At 39.2% G+C, this 20929-nt stretch overlaps 1 protein-coding gene across 6 annotated transcripts in view; it reads left to right on the plus strand.

The window, feature by feature from the left end:
• The first annotated feature begins 13241 nt into the window (after positions 1–13241).
• Positions 13242–20929, plus strand: part of cdk10 (cyclin dependent kinase 10) — a 9747-nt gene continuing 2059 nt past the window's right edge. Inside the window, exons 1-11 of one of the 6 annotated variants that reach the window (XM_016496067.1) lie at positions 13242–13650; positions 14248–14480; positions 14916–15026; positions 15123–15195; positions 15361–15432; positions 17144–17246; positions 17362–17443; positions 18799–18866; positions 19040–19092; positions 19380–19449; positions 19543–19602. In XM_016496067.1, coding sequence (XP_016351553.1) covers positions 14937–15026; positions 15123–15195; positions 15361–15432; positions 17144–17246; positions 17362–17443; positions 18799–18866; positions 19040–19092; positions 19380–19449; positions 19543–19602 — 671 coding nt within the window. In that variant the 5' untranslated portion in view covers positions 13242–13650; positions 14248–14480; positions 14916–14936. Of the gene's footprint in view, positions 13651–14247; positions 14481–14541; positions 14624–14838; positions 15027–15122; positions 15196–15360; positions 15433–17143; positions 17247–17361; positions 17444–18798; positions 18867–19039; positions 19093–19379; positions 19450–19542; positions 19603–20929 lie in introns of those variants that run through there. The other 5 variants (XM_016496064.1, XM_016496065.1, XM_016496066.1 and 2 more) reach the window with 5 other exon arrangements.

Here is a 20929-nt window from a genome sequence, read left to right on the forward strand (position 1 = left end):
TTTGGTACAACACAGACCCTTCCTGAATCAGGAAGTCGCTCCAAACTGGATGAAAGAGCCGGAGGAAACTGATCAGAGAGGCGACCGAGAGCTACAGCAACTCTGAAGCAGCTGCAGGAGTTTATGACAAAGAGTGGTCATTGTGTGCATGTGACAATATCACAAATCCTCCACAAATGTAGCTTGTATGAGAGGGTTGCAAGAAAAAAGCCACTCCTCAAGAAAGGCCACATGCAGTCAGACTGAGCTTTGCCTAAATGCACCTTAAGATTCTGAGGCAGATAAGACTAAAATTTAATTATTTGGCCACAACACCAAACGATATGTCCTTTTCCCAACTCCGTGATTGTATTTTTTTATTTTTTTTCCTTTCTGACATGTTGGTGTTGTATCTTTTACTTGGATGTTATAAGTTGCACTGAGTAAATACAGCTGGATAAAACAAAAACTGTGTCCGTCTTCATTTCAGGCTGCAAAGCAACAAAATGTGATTATTTTAAAGGGGGATGATTCTTTACCCATGTGTCCTTTTTGAAGCTTGAAAGTCCCAGTCATTTTAACTGCATAATATTATTCAAAATGCCTTCTTTCGTGTTCCAAGAAGGAACATCATACTGGCTTGAATAACACTCTTAACCGCAGTCAGATGAATTATGTGTTTACACTGGGCTGGTAATGAACTCCGGAGGCAGGCAGTAGTTTATAGTGGTACTGAGATCACAAATCAGGGTTTGTTGAGGAAACTGTTTTTAGAGAAATGGATTGTTATGCATGTTGGACACTAATTTTGGTTGGAGTGGATGTTAGCAGCTTAGCAGTGAAATAAACATAAGCTGGAGTTTTTTTTTAATTAAAAGAAAATCTTCTGAAAATGTATGTGCATTTCACTCCTCCTAAGACAAGTATTTCTTCCTTTTGCCTTTAATTTTTATGTAAAATACATAATATGCGGCAGTAAAGTTATAATTAAATGATTCTGAGGAAGCTTTACAGTTTTGGTGCTTAGCATAGTTTTTGTGGATTGCAATAGATTTCAATAGATGCAACAGATTTAAAGCTTTAAATGTATTTTTATTTGTTTAAATGTTTTTCAGTGTCATAAACATAAGTTATTTGACTTAGAATGTCAATATTATATATTTCATTTATATATTAAATGTCCTTTTTAAAAAGAAGCAGTAATTCCTATCATCAGACTTTCCTCTAGCAGTCCATTGTTGCTAAGCAACTAAATGTAATCCTACAATAGAAATAAGACAGTTTGAGATTATAACACAGACAGGAAAAGCACACGTACCACAGGTGATGAATATGACAGTTAAAACCGAAGAAAAACGATTTACTCACTGCGTCATTACCAAGCACACGCAATTTTTCTCTCCATTTAAAACTAAAACGTCATATTTCGTACAGTATGAGAAGGATGCTTCAGTAAATGATGTCACCACTTCACAAAAATCTCTGCATGCAAACAACCACGTTTATAAAGACCTCGCCTCTCCTCTGTGACCCCATGTGTCATCTCTGTTAGTTGTCATGCCAACAAATAATGAAATGCAAATGGCTTTGACCACTGCAGTTTTGTCCTACATTTTATATAATAGCACTCATGAGACTGATAAGTAGCTTATCAGTGCTGCAGATTCCTGAGTGGCATAATGGTACTTAGAATAAATTAGCAGTCCTCATTCTCCAGCGATGAGATGATTTTGTGACAGTCAGTGAATTGGTTATGGCTTTCAGTGCCTGAGAGAGAATAGTGGGGTCTGCAGCATGTAAGGTACAAGTGATGGCTGCTCAAGCTCTGTCCTGTTTCAGGAGCATGCAAATATCCATCCCTCTCACTGAAGACCATTCAAAGGTATCCATGTATTTTGACATAATACATTTTTTTTTTAAGTTTCATTTGATGTTTCAGCTCAGGATAGTTGCTAAGGAAAGGCTTGGGAGGGACTGGAAACTAGTCAATATGTAGGAGAGGGAGACTTCTGGTGGTAAGGAGGTGGAGCTAAAAGCTCAGATGTAACAAAATCTACCCACTTATGAAAACTTCCTGGTGTTTATCTGCTTCTGGGCCTATATTTTGGACATTAAGCTTTGAGGATGTCAGAGGCAACCCAAAAATGCTCCTCAGAAACTTAAGGCCATGACACACCATCCCGACCTCAATGAACTAGCAGGGGTTAAAAGCTGACTGTGTTGCCGCTTCACATCACCTGCATCTGGGCCAAAAAGTTGCACTTGAACAGACCACAAAGATGGCCAATGGCCAACATACTGTGCCTGCATGAGAGGAAATAACCTTCCATCGCAGCAGGTGGCAGTAGTCTGCAACACATGTTTGCCATTTTGAATATGATGTGTTGATCAGTAGGTCTTCACTTTGTTAATTCAAGAAGGTCATGTCTTTATGAAAATATTTGCATATTGTAATGCTCAGATAAGATGAAGGTGTAAAATTAGAAGATCATTTTCTGTGTGCCCTCTTTACTTCATCATTTGCTTTTTTTCATGTTTGGTTTTCTTGTTCACTGGTTCACAAAACTCAACAGCCAATTAGAGAGTGATCTCCCTAACCGATGGCAATTCAACATCATAGTTGGAAGGTAATTGAGGTCTGTAAGGGGATTAAGTATTAGGAAAAAATTCTGAAAGGTTCTTTGCCCCTTGGAATTCATTTGTGGTTTGAAAGTCTGAATGCCCTCAGTAAAAAAAGTGAAACAAAATACAGACAAATGGTCTATTCACACAAAGAGTGAAATTAATATCCTTAGGGCTGAATGAAAAGTAAGTTAACTAGCAAGCAGATGATGCAACACAGCTTCACTGTCATCCAGCTAAAGCACTGTAAATTAAGCAATGCTATATGCATGGTCACTTCCGCTTTTTTCCTCAGGATGCTTATTCTGGTGGTGGGCCGAAAGCCACTGTTCCTAACAAAGAGCTTTCAAAATGACAGAGATGATGACTTTTCAGCTTACAATAACTTCCCCGGATTACTGTAAATGCTGTTCATCGCATTGCGAGTCTATCAGCTGTCACACCAAAACGGAGAAGGGCATTTTCAAGCGTTTCAAGTGACATTGACAACAAATAAGGCTGGATAACGCTGCATGACTTTTGCGCCAATTTGATCAGCACTTAAATAGAGTCTAGCTTTTTAAACACCATTCACCTCAAGTTTTGTGATCCCTAGGAGATAGCAGCAATAACAACAGATAACAACTGTCATGTGGCTCTGATAGATGTTTGCTGTGATAGGAACATCTTCACTTGAAAGAAAGTATTTTAAATACTGTTCCCATTTTTTAGATTGCCATGTATCATAATACATCTTAATTCTGACAGTTCATATTATATTTTCAGTTATTTTATTATTTATACCCTGAAGCTGGAATTGATTGTTTACATTTAATATAGCAGGGATCCCTAACACAAACATGGTGAAGCTGTTCAGTTAAAAAGCAAACAAGATCAGAAATGGTTAGGGATAGGGACATCCTATTAAATATTTCTGAACACTTTTTACAGTGTATTGTATGTTTGTAATATTATATAGACTATTCTTCATAATTTAATTTAAAATATATTTTAATTTGCAATGTAACAATTTAAAATGCAACTGAAAGTAATTCTAAATGCATTTGAATTCAATTTAATATGTAACCCAATTTAATTATCTTCACAGGTTGTTTTAAATGATTCCCAGCCTGTTGTACTTGTGTTGCTGGAACAGCAGTATGCATCCATATGCAGCACTGTACCAGACAGCACACTATTCAGAACTGAGAATCAATGCAGCTATTTCTGTATAGAGCTGCACTAAAATAGAGCAGATCTGGCACAAACCTAGAACAATGGTAAATTCTAAGAGAATTATCAAATACTTTAATGAATGACATACTGTATATAATTAATACACTTTGAGTAATAATATTAACATGCCCCATTGATGTATCATAGTCTAATATTGTTACATTATCTTTTCATATCTTGCTATATTCATAATACAATACATGCCTATATGATTAGGCCTTGCAGAAAAAAAAAGTAAAATAAAAAACAATCATAGTGGATATGGCACCGTTCATAATGTATGCAACTTTTTTTTTTTTCTTTTTTTTAATAGTCAAATTACCCTATACCTTATATACCGAGCGGCCTGACCTATCAGTCCTTCAAGTGGCAGAAGTGTTAAAAAAGACCATTACACTATAAGAATTATTAGTATTTAGTGTATTAGTATTTTACATAACCATTACACTGTATCAAATTTACTTATATTCACATGTTTAAATGGTATCAAAGTATCTTATATTTACATGTTTAGATTACTTACAAATTGGGCAGTATATAATCCAGTACAATTTTATGAAAAATAAAAAGAAATAAAAGCATAATCAAAGATATAAAGAAGATGCCCCATTTTGAGGCAAGATGCTGTCTCTTTATATCAAAGAGACAGCATCTCACCCCAAAATAGGTGTTTTTGTGCATGTTGTGAGTGATGGTATCGACAGTACATGAGGCTTTTAACACAAACTGTAGTTAAATCTTTTCTGCCATCTGGTGGTCAAAGAGGAGGAGTTACCGTTAATGAGCTTGTTTTTGTTGTATTGTGTAAATATAACTGACAAACTGTTGCCCTGTTCCGATCTGATCCAATGAGGACTCGCCAGAAAATAGCTCAGTAAAGAAAATGCTCCGTTACTAATGTAACCTCGGTTCCCTGAGATAAGGGAATGAGCGTTGCGTCACTGACGCTTATGGGGAAACTCCTGTTTACTCTGATACTGAAGCCTGATTTGTTCCCTTATCTCAGGGAACCAAGGTTACGTTAGTAAACGGAGTGTTCCCTTTCGAACTGTCTCTCCCGTTGCGTCATTGGCGTCAATGGGGAACGTATCCAATAGCGCAGTGCTATAAGCAAGTGCAGAACGAAGCTGCTTTGCGAAGCCCAGCCTAACCCTAACCCTAACCCTAACCCCATACTGAGGGCTGCTGTAGGCATGAATCACTAATGAGACCCAATCTGCGTAGCCAACCTTTGAAGGGAGCGTGACCTGAGACCGCCTTGGTGATTGATAAAGGCTACCACCATCATGTTGGGCTAGAAAAACCAACATCATCTCGAGGCAGTTGATGTGTAAGCGTTGACCAGGAGCCGAACGCCGTTCTGCCCTCATACAGAGCTCTCCAACACGTGTTGGAGGCAACTGTCGTGACCACCTTCCTCGTGGAGGTCAGTCCCAATGGGCCGCATGATTGAAACAGGTAAGGAGTTTTCCAAGGGGCCACAGCTCTTTCCAAGGTGCCACAGAAAGCTCTTGGCTAAATTAATTATTAGCCCAATCCGCTCCAGGTGGCTGAGCAGCAGCGACCTGTGAGCGATGAGTTCCTGTTCCAATCTGGCTAAGACCAGCCAATCATCTAGGTAATTCATAATGCGTATTCCCATCTGTCTCAGGGAAATAGCCGCCTCTGTGCAATTCGTAAAGTGTGTAGGACCAGAGACAGTCCGAATGGTAGGACTGTATACTGATAAGCCACCCCCTCAAACGTGAATCTCAAGAGCGGTCTGTGATGAGGGGCTATCTGGATGTGAAAGTAAACAGCTTCCAGATCCACCAATAAAAACAATTTAAAAAACAGTCCCCCGGGAATATTGCGTGAGGATCTGCTTCCAAGTCAGCATCTTGACCAGGCGATTCTTAAGTGCACGAGGAAGTAACGGCTGTAAAAGCCTGACTCGCTGTTCACTAGAGGAACTGTTTCCATGGTTCCTTCTGCTTTTTTTTTAAGTTTGCACTTCAGACCAGAGAGCATGAGCATTGTTGTCCTTTACTGAAGTTTGAACAATCTTCTTAATCGAGGTGGCCTGCGAGCGAACTGGAGTGAGTAACCTTATTCTACGGGGCTGAAGCACTTAGGCAGGAAATGGCGCATGACCTGCGACGACTTCTGCGCTGTAGTGAAGCGCTTTGCAAATCTGCCAGACAGATGGCGGGTAGAGGCGTGCAGTGACTGCTTCTTCTCGAAGGGGAGCTTGCCACATCCTCTTCAATGCCGTCAACAGAGGTGAGGGCGGCAGAAATAGAAAAGTTGGCACGTGCCGAGTAGGGGCGCACCACGCCTTGATAAGATCATCATGAACTTCCGGGCCCAATCCTCCAAATCTGAAGCTGTCAGTGTTAAGAATATCTTAGCTCTTTATCTTTCGATGCCGTCCGACTATTCTCAGTCCTTGCATGGGTCCATGGAAAGAATTATGAACATGAAGCCAATTGTCTGTTCACAAACTTCTTCAAAGTTTATTATTACATCCATAGATTATATAGTTGCATTGCAAGGGGTGGTGCAGTGGTATATCCAATGAGAATATGCATTACATCTGTGTGGTACACAGGCCAAAAAATATACGTTATATAAAATGGAAGTATGGCCAGGAAGTTCTGGACATATTAGGCGTACACTTGGCCAGGGATACCTTTTCTCAACTGAACTATACAGTTCGGTCAGTCTAAACTCAATAACCTGGAGCACTAAAGACCCCCTCCACTATTTCACCATTTGAACTCATGTGGAGATATGCCTATATGCGCATGCGCTTATAAAAGAGCAAAGATATCCAGAAGAAAGACTTGGATTGCAGAGAGGCAAACTCACAGAAACATCTGGCAGAGAGCATGATATAATTTAGCAGTCAGTGATATAGAATCATCAGTGACAAGATTCTTCTCTGATCCGACTAAAAAGATCAAACCGCTCATAGACGAGGGGCACTGATCCTTACGTGTAATACACCGGCGGATTAAAGTGCTGTGCATGACTCGTGCTCTATCAGTGAGAGCGGTCTGTCTCAGTGAGCGCAGCCTCTGCGTGGCCATGGCCCAGGCAAGCAGCGCACTCGAATCTGAAGCTGTCAACGATATGGAATCATTGGTGACAGCATTCTCCTCTGATCCGCTTAAAAATATCAAACAGCTCGATGCAGATGAGGGCGCTGATCTTCACGTGTAACACGCTGGCGGATCAAAGTGCTGTAGCTAGGAGGGGAGAAACGTGAGAGTGAGAGGGTCGGGATCATCTTCTTTAGAGAAGGCAATCCGCAAACGAACAGAGCCAGAATCATGCTCTCGCAGTGAGGGCAAGTCTGTCTTAGTGAGTGCAGCCTCAGCATGGACGTGACCCAGGCAAGCAGCGCACCGAAATCTGAAGCTGTCAGCGATACAAAATCATTGGTTACAGCATTTTCCTCTGATCCGCTTAAAAGGATTAAACCGCTCGTATATACGAGGGCCGCTGATCCTCACATGTAAAACACACCGGCGGATCATAGTACTGTGGGGAGAGTGAGCACGCGGGACCTGTGCCGCTGTGAGATCACTCAAGCTCGGTTGCTCAGCCCCTTGACTCCACTGTTTCCTTCTCCGAGCTAGCTGAGAAGGGAGAAACAGGAGAGCAGGGCTGCCTTCATTGAAGAAGGTGATCCACAAGCGGAGAAGGGCAAGACTCATGCTCTCAGTGAGAGCATTCCAGTCGAACTGGTTCACCAAATCGGACTGAATCATTCAAAACAGTTCGCATCTCGAGTCAGCACTGATCCACAATTTTCTAAAGTTTCTCATTTTCAGACATGCCTTACAGTCCCTACGACTCGAAATAAACCAATATCCCAGAGTATATGTTACTCCTGTAACTCCAATAGCACTGAAACATGCTGTGCAGACTGAGAGAACTGATGAGCATGAGCAGCTGATATACTGAGCATGCGTGTACTACCGAACGAACTGCTACAGCGGTTCTCGAGTCAACAGTTCTCGAATCACCAGTACACTGAACCGAGAACCATTTCTTTCAGACACGTTTGACATACTGAGAACCGATGAGCTGGAGATACTGAGCATGCGTGAAGCTAAAACTGATGCTGTTCTGATATTAATATACTATGAGTGTGAGTGGACCGAGGACTTGAATGAGGGGGTGAATTTGACTAAATTTATTATTTATTTATTAAGTTTATTTAATAACAGATAAAACTCACAGGAAAGTGCAAATGCAACTAGTTATATTAAACAACATTTTAACATGATATATACAACAATATATTGTATATATGCATGCATATAGCATGTATATATTATATTATATACAACAATATATTATATTGTATTATATACTGTGTGTATATATATATATATATATATATGTCTGCTTTTGTGATCCAAAAAAAGTAAGGTAATATGGCTTTAGAACAGCATCAGGTTGACTAATTATTTACTGAATTTATGCAATCGACAAATTCTGAAGGGGTAAATAAACTATAAACTATGAAAGAGAGAGCGAGCAAAATAAGAGTTAGGTGTAAAAGAGCACATAGTTATTGTGTTGGGGTCCCATACCTGGAATTTGCTTAGGGCCCCCAAATCACTAAGTCCGCCCCTGTCAGTATCAGAGTAAACAGGAGTTTCCCCATAAGCGTCAGCGACGCAATGGGAGAGACCGTTCGAAAGGGAACTGATACAGATTTGATCAACTAGAAATAATTTAAAACTGATGCTGTTCTGATATTAATATACTATGAGTGTGAGTGGACCGAGGACTTGAATGAGGGGGTGAATTTGACTAAATTTATTATTTATTTATTAAGTTTATTTAATAACAGATAAAACTCACAGGAAAGTGCAAATGCAACTAGTTATATTAAACAACATTTTAACATGATGAACATGCAACAACTGATCACTCAAAACATGTAAATGAATATTACTATTTACTATTGTGTTTGCACATTATATTTTAAGCTTTATGAGCTGGATTTCTGTACAGTTAAGGTTCTGTTACGGTTTCTGTAAAAAGTTGATGAAGACTTCACTTCCTTTATTTTCATATCTGACATTTGCGCATACATATCAGTGCCAGTATTGGGTGTTTTTACTAAATGTAAATGTAAGAAACTTATCCAAGATGATGGTTATTACTATTTATCTTACGTTATGATTACAAACCATTACGTGAAAACCAGTGACCCGGTATTTATAAACGGCGGAAACGCGGTTTTGTTTACTATACACTACACAAATCACGCGTGAAGCTCGCGGTGATTTTCGGCCTCTGCGTCTCACTATATGACGGCATGAACAATGAACACTCTCCAGAGCTGCTGTCACTGTGAGAGTCACTTCGCGATAATTTTACCGTTTTATTTAAGAAAACTAGCATCATCATACTGTATACACACAGTAGCTTCATGGCAACCTGTCAAAATAAAAGTATGGTTTGAACTCATGTGGAGATATGCCTATATGCGCATGCGCTTATAAAAGAGCAAAGATATCCAGAAGAAAGACTTGGATTGCAGAGAGGCAAACTCACAGAAACATCTGGCAGAGAGCATGATATAATTTAGCAGTCAGTGATATAGAATCATCAGTGACAAGATTCTTCTCTGATCCGACTAAAAAGATCAAACCGCTCATAGACGAGGGGCACTGATCCTTACGTGTAATACACCGGCGGATTAAAGTGCTGTGCATGACTCGTGCTCTATCAGTGAGAGCGGTCTGTCTCAGTGAGCGCAGCCTCTGCGTGGCCATGGCCCAGGCAAGCAGCGCACTCGAATCTGAAGCTGTCAACGATATGGAATCATTGGTGACAGCATTCTCCTCTGATCCGCTTAAAAATATCAAACAGCTCGATGCAGATGAGGGCGCTGATCTTCACGTGTAACACGCTGGCGGATCAAAGTGCTGTAGCTAGGAGGGGAGAAACGTGAGAGTGAGAGGGTCGGGATCATCTTCTTTAGAGAAGGCAATCCGCAAACGAACAGAGCCAGAATCATGCTCTCGCAGTGAGGGCAAGTCTGTCTTAGTGAGTGCAGCCTCAGCATGGACGTGACCCAGGCAAGCAGCGCACCGAAATCTGAAGCTGTCAGCGATACAAAATCATTGGTTACAGCATTTTCCTCTGATCCGCTTAAAAGGATTAAACCGCTCGTATATACGAGGGCCGCTGATCCTCACATGTAAAACACACCGGCGGATCATAGTACTGTGGGGAGAGTGAGCACGCGGGACCTGTGCCGCTGTGAGATCACTCAAGCTCGGTTGCTCAGCCCCTTGACTCCACTGTTTCCTTCTCCGAGCTAGCTGAGAAGGGAGAAACAGGAGAGCAGGGCTGCCTTCATTGAAGAAGGTGATCCACAAGCGGAGAAGGGCAAGACTCATGCTCTCAGTGAGAGCATTCCAGTCGAACTGGTTCACCAAATCGGACTGAATCATTCAAAACAGTTCGCATCTCGAGTCAGCACTGATCCACAATTTTCTAAAGTTTCTCATTTTCAGACATGCCTTACAGTCCCTACGACTCGAAATAAACCAATATCCCAGAGTATATGTTACTCCTGTAACTCCAATAGCACTGAAACATGCTGTGCAGACTGAGAGAACTGATGAGCATGAGCAGCTGATATACTGAGCATGCGTGTACTACCGAACGAACTGCTACAGCGGTTCTCGAGTCAACAGTTCTCGAATCACCAGTACACTGAACCGAGAACCATTTCTTTCAGACACGTTTGACATACTGAGAACCGATGAGCTGGAGATACTGAGCATGCGTGAAGCTAAAACTGATGCTGTTCTGATATTAATATACTATGAGTGTGAGTGGACCGAGGACTTGAATGAGGGGGTGAATTTGACTAAATTTATTATTTATTTATTAAGTTTATTTAATAACAGATAAAACTCACAGGAAAGTGCAAATGCAACTAGTTATATTAAACAACATTTTAACATGATGAACATGCAACAACTGATCACTCAAAACATGTAAATGAATATTACTATTTACTATTGTGTTTGCACATTATATTTTAAGCTTTATGAGCTGGATTTCTGTACAGTTAAGGTTCTGTTACGGTTTCTGTAAAAAGTTGATGAAGACTTCACTTCCTTTATTTTCATATCTGACATCCGCGTTTACATATCAGTGCCAGTATTGGGTGTTTTTACTAAATGTAAATGTAAGAAACTTATCCAAGATGATGGTTATTACTATTTATCTTACGTTATGATTACAAACCATTACGTGAAAACCAGTGAACCGGTTCATTGAAACGAACTGTCCGAAAGAACCAGTTAACGGAAAAAAAAACAGACTTCCCATCACTAATTCTGATGAAATGGCGCTTAGAACCGACTTATATAGTGGCCGGCTCCTTCCCTTTTGGCGGGTTGAAGCGCCATTGGTTTTTGCAGTTACACGAACATGAACAAATCAGGCTTCAGTATCCAGGGGCAGACTTAACCAATAAGCGAGGTAAGCGTATATCTTAGGGATCTTAGGGCCACGGGGAATCAGGGGGCCCCATCTGATATTGGCGAAACATATTTGGAAAACGCTCCAGTGTGTATTTGTGTTCTAGAGAGCGTCAAATATTTATATTTACAGTGTGTTTTGCAGCGTTGAGAAACTTAACCAATCACAGACATATCTGTTGATTTTCTGAATGCGAGGTGTTTAAGTTAGAATCTGCTCATCGCTCAAAATGCTGAGTTTTTGTCCAGTGCTGAGCTTTGCGAGCTCATGAATCCTCTCATTAAAAGTGTAGATACGATGTAAATAAGAGATTCATTGTGCAGTGTAAAGAGCTTCACTGATTAACAGTAGGGGTGGGCGGAACGATCCTCATATCGATAGTATCGATACCAATGTTGCTATTGTGAACACAACGTCACTGGGTCCCATCATACAGGCACATGGCTTCTCCTACCATTGCTATGCTGATGACACACAGCTCTATCTTTCAAGCGCCATTGGTTTTTGCAGTTACACGAACATGAACAAATCAGGCTTCAGTATCCAGGGGCAGACTTAACCAATAAGCGAGGTAAGCGTATATCTTAGGGATCTTAGGGCCACGGGGAATCAGGGGGCCCCATCTGATATTGGCGAAACATATTTGGAAAACGCTCCAGTGTGTATTTGTGTTCTAGAGAGCGTCAAATATTTATATTTACAGTGTGTTTTGCAGCGTTGAGAAACTTAACCAATCACAGACATATCTGTTGATTTTCTGAATGCGAGGTGTTTAAGTTAGAATCCACTCACCGTTCAAAACGCCGAGTTTTTGTCCAGTGCTGAGCTCTGCAAGCTCACGAATCCTCTCATTAAAAGTGTAGATACGACGCAAATAAGAGATTAATTGTGCAGTGTAGAGAGCTTCATTGATTAACAGAACGTCATGAGATCGCGATGAACTGAAGTGAGTGACAGCTTTTAGTGACAGCTTTACTATGCGGGCCGGCGCGAACTGCCGCACACTCAAATAACTGCACGAATGCGATGACTGGAGATTTTCTCATAAAAATGTATTACATTTTCGATTTGTTTCTCGGCAAACCCTACTGCATGACTTCAGACCACTTGGAATACGGAACGAGTTTCATGGGATAATCTTAAAACATTTGAATCCTTTTTGTACAAAGACTGAGGTTACAATTCATTAAATGAAGTGCAAGCATTTTTATTTTATATTATATTATGTTATATTATATTGTATTATATACGGTGTGTGTGGAGAGAGCGAGCAAAATAAGAGTTAGGTGTAAAAGAGCACATAGTTATTGTGTTGGGGTCCCATACCTGGAATTTGCTTAGGGCCCCCAAATCACTAAGTCCGCCCCTGTCAGTATCAGAGTAAACAGGAGTTTCCCCATAAGCGTCAGCGACGCAATGGGAGAGACCGTTCGAAAGGGAACTGATCCAGATTTGATCAACTCGAAATAATTGTTGTAGGATGTCTGACCTGCTTACTGGTTATGTAAATATTAAGTCTTAAACTTTTTTTTATCTTTACTTTAATTTTACTTTACTTTAATAAGATGAGAGAGCAGAGGAAGAACGGTGTGTTTATTGATTTCTGTTTCTCAGTGAAGCTGTGCTGTGCTGACTGCTTTCTATGGAAAATATAAACTTTATAGGAATCACTACTTCGCATAAATTAAGGCATCGGAATTTATTTATAGTTATAACAGCTATTATAAATAGTGAAATAGTAAATATAAACATTGAGCTGTTTGTGTTTGATTCACTAAAAAAAAACCGAGTCATTCACTTGGGAATCGTACGACCCTGGTTGCGCCGCATCAGTGGGTTGCGCTAGTGTTATTCATTAAAAAGAACCGGCTCATCATAAGAGTCTTTCGTCCGGGGATCAGACTACACTGGTCAGAGTCAGACTCAGTAGCGGTGTTGTGTGGTGCTTGCCGTTGAACAAGTATTGCGTACTGCAGGAGATTCAGTGTATTTAGTAGCCTGTATTCCGTAGCCAATGTTTCGGGGAAAATACGTTAGATAACCTTTAACGGAGCCAAATTCCTGACCAAGAATAAGAATAGGCTAGGTTCTCTGTTCCTAAACCTATTAAAAAAAAAAGTTCACATCAGAGTGGCGATGTGGCTTCTTGTGGTTAGATGGTGATTTGCAGTGTGTGCGATACTGACATTGAATCAGGGCTGTGATCAGGACGGTCCTTTCTGCTCAGAAGAAGAATTATTCACATGGAGCAACAAATGCATTACTGAGAGATTCATTTCATTGCGTGATGGGGAATGGGCTCTGCACCGAGAAAGCAGGTTCTCCCAGGTAAAATTGTTATCATTTTATCTGCTTTATGTTTCTAAGAAACTAACGGTAAGGACAATTTGCCTCCATTCAGACATTAATTGAATATTAATATGAACTTAATTTCAACTATATGCAGTTTTGTCCGACTGTCCGTCTGTCGTTCTGTGTGGGATTAATTAGGTTCTGTGTGGGATTAATTAGGTTCTGTGTGGGATTAATTCTTCTGACGTAAACCGTCCTGTAATCCAGTTTAAAGGAGAGTGCATTTATTCAGTGTTTTTAGAGAAAAGCTAAACAAACATACGAAACAGTTCACAGATGAAAGTAAAAAATGCCCTGTCCGTTTTCATTGCAGCATATTTGTTTTACATTATGGAAAAAATAATGTCAATTATAATGTAAAATATTGTCATTACATTATGGTGAATCAGTTCAATACAATTATCAGCGCTATATTTATTTGTACAAAATAAGTCGTGTGCAAATTAAATTCTCCCCCCACCCCCTCTATAAAATGTCATATATATTATTATATATAATTATTATATAAAAATGTATGTACATGTATGTCACTGCCACTGTATTCACATGCTTTTACTTTTTTAATTTCCACAGTAGAGGAGCAGTCTCTTAGCACCGATTCATCCTCATCTTCCTCATCACCACCTTCATTGTTTAATAATTCAGCTGTACCGCTGATCATCATCACAGCTCCGTCTCGAGAAAACCTCTTAGAGACGCCAGTGTGTCTGAAGATAGCGGACGCTAATAACGAGCCGCGGCCCATGGGAAGTCCAGTGTTTGTTGGTCGAGGTCGTTTTGTCACGGGCACAGCCTGATTTACACAGGTATGAACGGATAATGTTAATTATGGTCACTCCTCTGAGAGACTTTTTTCTTGTTTTTTTTTTTTTGGTGACAAAAAGTAACAAGTAACCACGTGACAGCGTTGTTTGCGTGTTTGTTTGAAAATGACGGGCTCCGAGACTGGGTTGGTAAAAATAGATCAAATACAAATGAATTTATCACTTTAAATCAAAGCCTGATTTGCTTTATTATCGTCAGTTAGCAGTCTTGCATTTGTGAAAACCATTCGCTTGATGTTGTGCTAGATGAGAAACTCATTGAACGCTGACAGTTGTCCATATAAATGTTCAAATGAGCGACTGTAAGCTTTCACGGAGTTTCTCTTCCTCTTGTCTCTAGATTTGCTGCTCTTTACACGAAACGTACAGTCGTGCAACATTAAATTGCTATATGTGTTACACTAATCATTGATCCAGACGAATGTGGAGTGATTGGAGATGGAAAACACATCAGAGACAGATCTAGAGCCGTTAAAGCTGAAATCTTTAAAAACCGACAAGACGTTTGTAATACCGCACAGAGAACGGGTGAGACATAACGTTACTGGCTTATAAACTTTTTGTTATATACAAAACAAGAGATACATAAGCATTTATTGCGGTGTTTCTGCATGATGTGTGTAGTTGGGGAAATGCAGGAGTGTGAAGGAGTTTGAGAAGATGAACCGGATTGGAGAGGGAACATATGGCATCGTGTGTGAGTCTCACAGAATGACTGATAATGCAAACATATCACATATTAAATAGAATGCCATGTATATTCATATCCGTGTTGTGTCATCCATAAATAGCCTTATTATCAAACAGTTGTGCTATCTGACGAGATTTAAATCTCTTGATTAATTGATTTGTGGTTTTACAGACCGAGCACGTGATACAAGGACAAATGAAATTGTTGCCCTGAAGAAAGTGCGAATGGATAAAGAGAAAGATGGTCAGTTGCATCTCCAAATGAAAATCAGTCATGTTTACCACTCTTTTCCACCAGTGGCAGTTGCTGTTCACTGAAAAGTTTACTTTTTGTTTGTTAAAGATAAAGTTGCATTCATTTGAAAGTAATTTTGTCCAAATAGGGAAAAGGAGAAACTGAGGTTTACCTGCACAGCTCTTACTTGCTGGCCTTCGTTACACACAAAAACTTAAGTGGTTCTTACATGTACTCAAGTCATTCAGGTTTATTTGTATAGCACCTTTTGACAATACACAGCTTCAAAGCAGCATTACAGAGTGGATTACTATGTGATATCGCTCATTACTGTAATAGAAAATAACCAATTTCTTGGTATAAGATTAGAGGTTGAAGTATTTTTATCATGGAGCTGCAGTAGTATTTCAGTCTTTAATCCCTCAGTGAGCAAGCCAGAGGTGACCGTGGCAAGGAACAAAAAACTCTGGCTATACACTATATTGTTCAGACTATGAAAATTAAACTTTCTTTGAGTTTTGTCCCGGATTTACAGATTAGGCAGACAAAATGACAGTTTGGGTCCTTCATGAGGTTAAAGAGGGGTGCAGAAAATGAATCATTGAGTTACAGCAGTCATGTGGCTCAGGTTGTGATTGTAGACGTTTAGTGAAGGAAGTGAAACTGACCAAGGCAGCACCTAGTGTACTATCAACAAGCCGGAATTTTGCACCTGTAGTGATTACGATGGATTATATCATGCAAAGGATTATATCATGATAGAAGATTTTGTAAAGTACTGCGAAACTAGGCCATTCAAGGCTTTGTAAGTAATTTTCTTAAAGTTGATGCTCAATCTGAGAGGGAGGTAGCCAGTGTAGAGACAATAAAATGACTTCAAAATATTAATAATAAATATTCTAGTATCTCTTGTTTAAAGGTGATTCCATGTTTCCTGATGATCTCCCTCAGGAGAAGCACATACAATGAAAAAAGCAGTGGACCTAATACCAATCCTTGTGGCACTCCACACTTAACCTGTGCTTGTTCTGACATTTCTTTGTTAGCACAAACAAACTGGTATTGATCAGATAGGTAGGATCTGTGCCAACATAATTCTCAAGACAAAATGTTGTGGTGTATGATGTTAAAGGCAGTACTAAGATCTAGCAGTACTAGAACGGAGATGCAGCTATGGTCAGATGATAAGTGCAGGCCATTTGTAACTTCAAAAAACACAGTCACTACGATAAGGCCTGAATCCTTACTAAAATGCTCCAATGAAACTGTTTCTCTGCAAAAATAAACAGTTGAGTGACACCACTACTTTTTCTAATACTTTCGATATAAATGGAAGATTTGAAATAATTAATTAATTCTCCAGGATCAAACTCTATGGGTAAAGGTTTTGATCACTGCCAACTTTTTGGGATGGGTCCTAAAGAAAGTGAGGAGTTAATAACATGGAGAAGAGTGTTTAATGTGAAAGTGTGAATGAAAGATTGATAGTCAGGACTAAAGGCAAGATTTTCAATATATTAAATGTGTGTCCACACACAAACTATCATATAACTCAAGAAGGTTTGGAATATAGCACACAAGTCATATGGATTTCTTTTATGGTGCTTTTTGTTGCAGCTTGATTTAATATAATCAACTGACAATCAGGTCAGACAACCTGAACCACATTTGACATCTGTAGAAACCTTGATTTGTGTTTATTTTGTCTATATGCGTTTAGGGATTCCCATCAGCAGTTTGAGGGAAATTAACTTACTGCTCAGATTGAGACACCCAAACATTGTGGAGCTGAAAGAAGTGGTGGTGGGAAGCCATCTGGAGAGGTGACTAAAGAAAATATACTGTATGCTGTACACTTACAGATATAAACACAGGTTTCTATTTAGTGTATTTGTGAATAAGTCTTATTTCATAATGGCCTATTATTTTTCACGGCAGCCTCTTTCTGGTGATGAGTTACTGTGAGCAGGATCTGGCCAGTCTACTGGAGAACATGCAGTCCCCGTTCTCTGAAGCTCAGGTGCGTTTGATGAATGCCCTCATCTTCAGTCTGAAATGCTAAGTCATAAATCAGAATAGATTTCAACTAGGTTTCAACTATAGGTTTCATTTCAACTTTTGATGTGCCAGAATGTCTACCATAAAAACATGCTGTTTTGAACACCCCCTATGTCTGGATCTTCTTGAGACTGTCATGATCAAAAATTATTAAAAGCTTTACTTATATACCTGTTCTTATATAACGCATCAACAAATTTGTCAGAGAACAGAAACGTCAAGTGAGGCTGTTTTTAATGCTTTGATATATAGGACATCACCACTGTGCCCTGAGCAGGTACAGCAGTACATTAGATCTGAAAAATGAATTGGGCCATATTGTGAATACTCTGTGTTCCTGATTCATCTGTAGTACTGTTTTAGTTTTGCAGTAAAATCTGTATTTTTCCAAGACTTTTATGTGTCATCAGCACCATACTCTAAAAGTAGGCTACCTTAGAAATTTGGAGGAAGTGTGACTTGTTTTGTTATTGTTTTTTGTTGTTGTTTGTTTTTTGTTTTATTTGTTTTTGTTTTTTAGTAGGCATACAACAATACAATCAAAATAAGGGTTACAAGGTTTATAGGAATGCTTTAAAATAATAATACAAAATACAAAAGAGGTACAAGAAAAAACAAAATTGCTGTCTATTCATTCTGATGCTTAATTGTTATATGCATTCAGAACTCATTGCAGAGTGACATCACCACTTCCACTCTAGCATAAATTTTACTCTACTGAGCATAAATTCAATTTTCACCAGAGCACTGGCCCACTTTTTAAGTTCTGGGGCTTTCACTGTCTTCCAGTGTCTTAAAATAATCCTACTGGTTGTTGTATACCTACCATAACAGATTAAGGATACACATTAAGTATATTCTGAAACCAAACCAGCAACTTAAAACATCCATAACCTGTATCCAGAATTATGGATGTTTTTATACATCCATACATCCATAAACAATTATGGTTGTTTATGGTTTGACAATACTACATTTTCATATACAAATGAGAAAGGTGTCTATTTCCAGATGGCATTTCCAACATAAATTATCATTCATCAGTTTCATCCTATCAATGGAGTGTGATAATATCTCTTAAGAAACTTATATTGTGCGAGTGTAAGTTTTGATAAATATGGTCTTTTGTCTTGAGCCTCCTCTCTTTAGATTCCTTGCGTCGTGTATTTAAAGTGATAGCAGTAGTACTGCTATCATTTCCGCCTCATTTCCAGTCCGTCATTTCATTGAAAACCTACTTGAACTCCCCCTACAGCATTTTCAGACCACGCTTGTAAAATATGTATATTAATATTTTTTTTCCTTTGTTTTGCACAGGTGAAGTGTATAGTTCTTCAGCTGCTTAAAGGACTGGAATTTTTACATCACAACTTCATTCTTCACAGGTCAGAGTGTGTTCATTCAGGCTTGTTCTGTTCACTAAAACATTTCCATGTTTTCAGCTGCACAGTAAAATTGCAAAATAATTTTCCTTCCCACGTTTGAGACTAAACAATGTTGAACTTCTAATAATGAGTTTTCTTAATTCTCATATCGATACTGGCGATTTTTATCAAAGGGATCTGAAGGTTTCCAATCTACTGATGACAGACAAAGGCTGTGTAAAGATAGGTGAGCGAATATAAATAAACAATTAACCTTTCGTAAATTATAATGAAGGTGATTATTACGAAATCATGAGTGAGGGAAACTTTTTACACAGTGTGAAACATTTTAATGCATTTGAAAATAGGCTTGATTATGCATAGTATATTTGTATAATTTCTTATGTTTCTTTTTGATTTTGGGGTAAAATATGACCTAGACTGTTTTTTTGAGATTCACCCACATACAAATGATCTGCTGTATGTAGACGTCTGTGTCCTGTCAGTGATGGATGTCTGGTGGTTCTTCCACAGCTGACTTCGGTCTGGCGCGTGTTTACGGTATCCCGTTACAGCCCATGACTCCTCGAGTAGTCACACTGTGGTAAGCAGATGAACTTCATGCTGATTAGTCTCTCGGTCATCCTGCTAATCTTTCAAATCCCTCTTTCCATCACTGAGAATGTTTTCTTCACAGGTATCGAGCCCCAGAGCTCCTCCTAGGGACCAAGACACAGACCACTTCCCTGGACATGTGGTGAGAACTGGACGGACAGTGCTAGAGTAAAGTGTTATGGAACCAGATTACCTTTTTAGATATTATTCAAAACCGAGAGGGAAGGGAGAGACTTAAAACGTAATATTGACTTGGAACGTATTAAAACCAAAATGGCAACAATTAAGCAGTGTTATCAAAATTAGACTGTGAAAGCTAAATTTTTTGCTCCATGGGCAAACTGATTTTTAGTGAGAACTTATAATACACCTTTACAGATGGAGATCTTTTGAGCCCCGAGGTTGTTAATCAACGGTACATGCTCTTGTTGAAGCCATCTGTTCGCATTATTTCAACCTATTTTTAAAACAATTGTGTTTAACAGCGGAATTTGTGTTGAAAAATTACTCTACCCTTGATGATGTACAGGAAATTCCTCAACGCTCCCATGAGCTGCTGCAAATTACCTAATCAAGTCTATGCTGTCAAAATACTTTAATATTTGTTTATATATCTATATTTTGCAATAAACTTAAAATACATTGTTTCAATAGATATTCAAAACTTTCAACTAATAGTTTTATGTTTCTCTATCATTTTTAATTCGATTATGTCAGTGCTTCATGGGATTGTAAAAGTACATGGGATTGGCACATAACTAAAGCCGTTAAGTACACAGTCTTGCAAATATACTTTTTGTTTGTTTGTTTTTTTTATACTTTTTGCTTCAAATTAAAGTTTGCAATGTTGTGATTCTCCACTTAAAGGCAAGGTAAGCGATTTCTGGTAGCCAATGTTGACATTTGAAATCATCAAAACAAACACGGCCCTACCCCAAAAGGGTCTCGCCCCTATTTTGATAGCTCCGCCCCACACATACGTACGCAACCCAGGCAACGATTAGTTCTGTGAAACAAAGCAAAACCAATGTTACACCAGAAGCGAGCAGTGCGACAAAATACTATAGAACTCATTATAATCAGTGATGCTGTCTACACCATAGATATATATACATATCTATGGTCTACACTGGATGCGGCTGCCTTCTTTTGTTCCGCAGACGTTTTCCTCTTTTGTTTTTTTTTATCCGCCATCTCTATCTTTCTGTAGCTCAGCTCGCTAATGTCCGTCCTGTGCACTGAGCGCTCTCTTCTCCACATCATGAGCCCCTTACTGCTGATTGGCTACAAGTTTGTTTTGGTACTCGGCCCAACTCAGTTCTCTAAAGCGTTTTTGAAAAAATTACATACCCCACCTTTAACCAGTTGGTTTGGCTTATAATGCTTTTAACAAAGATTATTTTTTAAATCCCTATGGGGAAAAAAGAATGGAAAAAAATATTTCCAGAACCAGCGCTGCTGAAAGAGTG

The sequence above is a fragment of the Sinocyclocheilus anshuiensis genome, unplaced genomic scaffold, assembly GCF_001515605.1.
Source record: "Sinocyclocheilus anshuiensis isolate Anshui unplaced genomic scaffold, SAMN03320099.WGS_v1.1 scaffold626, whole genome shotgun sequence".
In the NCBI taxonomy this organism is placed as follows: Eukaryota; Metazoa; Chordata; class Actinopteri; order Cypriniformes; family Cyprinidae; genus Sinocyclocheilus; species Sinocyclocheilus anshuiensis.